General features: G+C 45.3%; 1 protein-coding gene across 1 annotated transcript; it reads right to left on the reverse strand.

The window, feature by feature from the left end:
- Positions 1–209: 209 nt before the first annotated feature.
- LOC311003439 (leucine-rich repeat-containing protein 14) lies at positions 210–3,551 on the reverse strand. Its single transcript, XM_083995206.1, has 3 exons — positions 2,938–3,551; positions 1,911–2,735; positions 210–1,223 (listed from the first exon to the last, which is right to left on the reverse strand). The coding sequence occupies exons 1-3, from the start codon at positions 3,213–3,215 to the stop codon at positions 656–658; spliced, it is 1,671 nt and encodes a 556-aa protein (XP_083851332.1). The 5' UTR covers positions 3,216–3,551; the 3' UTR covers positions 210–655.
- Positions 3,552–4,944: the final 1,393 nt, after the last annotated feature.

The following is a 4,944-nucleotide window of genomic DNA, read 5'->3' on the forward strand; positions in this document are numbered from 1 at the left end:
CCTCAAAAACAACTCTGTCTCGTAACGTTACGTCATTATCTCATAGTGTGGTGAATGTGCAGGTCACAACTTGTCCACGAGAGCGTTTTGGAGTTGTTGGATTGTGTATTTGATGAGTTTGATGAGGGAAACCAAGAAATCCCATTAGCCTCCATAGCGTAGCTCTGAGCAGCTCACGGCTCTGCTCCACCGTTCTAAAAATAGCTTGCACCAACAAATGGAGGTAACAAACCTACTGCTATGACTATAGAGATTATGGCAATTGGCTAATTTGCCAAAATGTTGAACTATCCTTTTAACTGTATTGTTCCTCACCTCAAGCTTTATCCATAGTTCTGCCGTAAAGCCAACATTTACATTTTCAAAGTTAGTGTTTCTAGTTTCTCCTGATTGATCTGATTTGGTGATTGTTCGTCCTTTGTAGAGGATTGTACTCTTTTCATTACCATTTTCCTTCCTGTAGTTACTTGTCCCTAGAAGGACAAAGCATAAATGAATAGTTAAAATCCCTCACATAACACCTATGGTCATAAGGAAAGGATAAGAAAAGATATTTTTTAAAAGCTTATTACATCACATTTAGCATGACAATTAGATTGTACATTGCTCTTGGATGTCGGTAAGTGAACTCAAAAGCACCAGTGTGACTTCTCCCCTACTCCAGGAAATCTTTATCATAATTGAGCAGGTCGCAGGTCAGGAAGATGTCGGAGCGTCCGCTTTCCATTAAGATTCTGTTGAGCTGGCTGCTGGTGGTGTTGATGTCTGTGCTTTCATCCAGAGGCCAGTCTAACAGCTGAGCGCTGGAGGGCAGGTCAGGCAGGCCGGGCTGGTAGTCCTCCAGGGGGTTGGGGTACAGTAGCTGGCGGAGGGAAGGCATCCGCACAGCCATCCTCACCAGGTCACTGAGGCCAGACATGGAAAGTGGGTTCAGAGCCAAAGCCAGGCTTTTGAGGGCGCAGCAGCCTCCCAGCGAGGGCAGCAGGAGTCCCAGCAGGCCGTCGGTCAGGCCGCAGCCACTTAGAGAGAGATGCTGCAGGCTGCTGGAGGCCTGGGAGAGGAGGCGGCGGATGGAGGGCAGAGTGTTTTCATCCAGACGGTTCTCGCTCAGGTCCAGCTGCTGCAGAGTGGAGGCGTGGTGGCTGCAGGACAGATAGGCGAGGTCAGCTGGACTCAGGCTCAAATATGGCAGCTCCAAGATCTCCAGAGGCTGAGGCAGTGAACTGTTAACAAAAGAGTGAAGAACAAAACACTTATTACACATGTCAAAATTAAATCAGTACAGAATAGTAGTTTAGTTTAAGAGAATGGGTTTAGGTTTTACTGGCCAAGAACATCTCAGATTATTGACTAATTCTCTGGATATGATCCTTTTATATTTTTCAATGTAAAGGAAATCATCACATCACTCACAACAAGTTCAGTTTGGGTGGTTACCCATTGAAGGATAGAGCCGTGCAACCTGACCTCAGTGTCTCAAAGGCCACGTGCAAAGGGAAAGCATCAAACTACAGCTGGTGTTAAATCAACTTTACTTTTGCCAGAGGTTTATAAGAGTTAAATCGATCTCCAACCTTTTAATCTCTAAAATGTCAGATACCTCTTGTTTTGTCTGACCATCAACCTGCAACTTCTTCATATTCCTGTCTCAAAAATGACTATGCATTTGATTGATAGGTTGATTTCTGAAGATCAAATTTAGTACTTGTTTCAGCTCCATTAAATATCAGTATGTCACATTTCAGTTTCTTAAATCCATGTTGTACAAATGTGAAATACTGTACTTTGCAATCTGAGAATCAGTTAAATCTTGTCAGATACTATTTTGAGAGGACAACATAACTTGATAATACCCAAGAGGTCTTAAGTTACAGAGCAGCGTTCATGTTAAAGAGGAATCCATGGCCAACCTGAGCAGCACACGAAGTTGTCCTGGCAGGCGCAGTGCGGTGAGGCTGAGGCGTCGCAGCTCCTTTAACTGTGACAAACCCTGTGACAAGTCCTTCAGTGCATCTTCTTGGCCGGGCAGGTCTTGGCGAAGGTCCAAGTTACAGTAGTGCATGCGGAGGGAGTTCAGCGCCGGGAAGGTGGAGAGCTGGGGCAGCAGCTCTGCGAAGCCGGCCACCCCGAGGCTGCTGTAGCGGACGTCGATGCCCTGGAGACCCCGGTGGGGCAGGAGGTCCAGCAGAGTCCTGATACTCGACACTGAGATTTCCTCCACCCGCAGGTATCTGCACTGCAGCTTTAGTGGTCCTGAAGTGTTGAGAGCCACGCGGACACGCTCCCAAGACCGAGCATTGACAAAGAGATCAGCTCTCACATGCACCAAGACTTCACTCCCTACATCTTGTTCCTCATTTTCCTTCTTGCTGCCTGCTGAACCTGCCAACGGGCCGTCTCGTCTCCTCTCCGTCTCCATCCTCCTCCTGACCCCCTTCATTATTTCCTCTTCACTCAAACCTTCCACCACTGTTACCTTCTCCCTATCCTCATCATTAGGCTCTCTCTCCCTCTTCCACGGCCCTCTCTCTCTTTTTATATCCTGTTCTCTCTCCAGGGCCGAGAACCTCTTCCTCTCCCGCTCTCCTTCTCTCCTCTGTGCCCTCTGTGCTGCAGCTCTGGCCTGGACAACCATGGTGCAGAGAGCTACAGTCAAAGACCAGCCCCCCATCGGGTCTCCCATCCCTCCTTCATCTCCTTGGAGCCCACAGAGGTCCAGTATCTGCAGAGCGCATCTGAGAAAACAGGTCAGGTCAGGGGTTAGTCACTGATTTCTGCATACACACAACAATAAAACAAAGCCAAATCAGTGCACATACTTAAAAAAAAAAAAAAAAAAAAACAGTGCGTTTAATGAGGTTTATTCATTTGTTTTGTTCTGACTACAGTGCAGACAATGATCCAAGGCATGTGGACAGAATAATGACACACACTCACCTTTGGTCCGAGAGTCCTCTGACAACAGCGAGTAACAAAGCCTGGATGCAGAGACGATTTGGAGTAGTTTTGCCGTGTTTCCTCCGGCCTCCCACACGCAGGGTCCGTTCAGGCCACCTCTGCACCAGCTCGCCCACCGTCAGCGGTCTGCAGCTGGTGAAGGCGGCCTCCAGCAGCGGTCTGAACAGCTCCCTGGGCACCCACCTCAACCAGCAGGGCGACGAGCTGTGGTCACTCACTACCTCCTTGGCACAAAGGCTCACCAACGTGAAAACCATCCCAGCGCACAGCGAGGTGAGCTTTTTAGCTTAACTAATTAAAAAATGAGGAAAAATAGACACTAAAGTAGAAACAACTGTGCGTCCTCCTGTCCTCTGCAAAAGACCTGAGTGAGCTAGCAAGGAACTAGCCTCAGGTCTGAGATTGGCTTTATAAAAGCAACTTGACGCGGGTCTTGTTAATCCCCCAAAAAAGAATTTATAAGACCACTTGATAGCTGCTTGGATTATTAACAGTAATAACCTACGCAGCGACGACTGGAAAACATTCACGGGTGAAATATAAAACGCTGGCACATCATGTTGGCTAACTCGACAAAGTCTCAGTGAGGAAGCTGCAGCTGGAGCAGGAGTGTTTACAATCCAGACAGACGCACGCCGATGACGAAGCACGTAAAGCCGTGACGTAAGCATTGTTGCAAAGAAAGCACGACGTTGCTCTTTTTGCACTTTAAGTTTTACTGCAGCTTATATTTTAAACGTTTTCTCTTAATTTCGTGTGGTTATGTGACATAAAATCATTATTTTGTAGTTTGCAATTTTACTGTCACCTGATACCATTCAATAATAGTCTCTGTGTATAATGTTTTACAATACTAAACACTGTGATATCCCTCCCCTCTATTTGAGGGTCTCAGGCTAAACTTGGCAGCACTGACAGTACTTCATCAACATGACTGATGGCCTGAGTAAAACTTAACCCCACGTTTGGATTCTTACATAAGTCAAAAAAACATTTCCTGGTATCACTTCGTTAACCCTGTAAAACCCAAATATAACCTATTGAAAAAAAAATCAACCTGTCAGATGTTGTAGTAGGAGGCCTTTGAGGCTGAAAATGAAGTGTTTTCAAAAATGTAATGTTTTGTAAGTTTTCTAGGGACATGGGCTGAAGGGGGAGCAGCAGAATCTCCCCCCTATTTGAACCTTTTGTCTGAACAGGGTTCATGGTTTAAGGGTTCGACTGCATTCACAGTAGGCTATGTAACATGAATATAACCTCAGTCATATTTCATGAATAGGCATTTATTGCAAAAACATGAACTTTGATGTTTGTTTGCAGTGATAATCCCAGAAAGCAAAGATGAACATCACATTTGCTCCATTTCCTTTTCGTTAGTGTTTACAGATCTTCCATTCTTTTGAACACTGTACTCATTTGTGTTTGTTGTCAGCTTACGTAAACCATACGTATGTTTGGACACAGACTCACAGAAGTACTCCAATTGTTTAGGGAGGAAAATTACATCTTCTGTGAGAGCTGGACCAGAAAGAATAGTATTGGGACGGGACCAATATGTTACTAGCAATACCAGTCATGGTGTGTGTTTTTGGTCAGGGCTCAATGACCACATTGGCTGGGCAATAAGTGGCTTGTTGGTTTTCTCCGTCCACAAGCATTGTCTGACTCTTCATCAATTGCATCAGTGTTATCTAATTCCATGTCCACATCACTCTATTCATTTTGGACGATAACAATCACATCCTGCTCACTGTACCAAATATCTCTCCTTGCTGGTGGCATTCTGAAATGGAAAAAATAAAATTTAAACAAATGTATACCTATGTATAGATAGCACACATGCTAGGCTGTAGATAACCTGCAGGGAAAGTTGTGGTGGGAGGGAAATGGATTCCAATACAGTATAAAGTGTTTACACATTCACACATTTCACTAGTCACCCAATACTGTCTGGCCAACCTATTGTACTCTCTGTTATCACCCTGA

The sequence above is a fragment of the Trachurus trachurus genome, assembly GCF_905171665.1.
Source record: "Trachurus trachurus genome assembly, chromosome: 20".
NCBI lineage: Eukaryota > Metazoa > Chordata > Actinopteri > Carangiformes > Carangidae > Trachurus > Trachurus trachurus.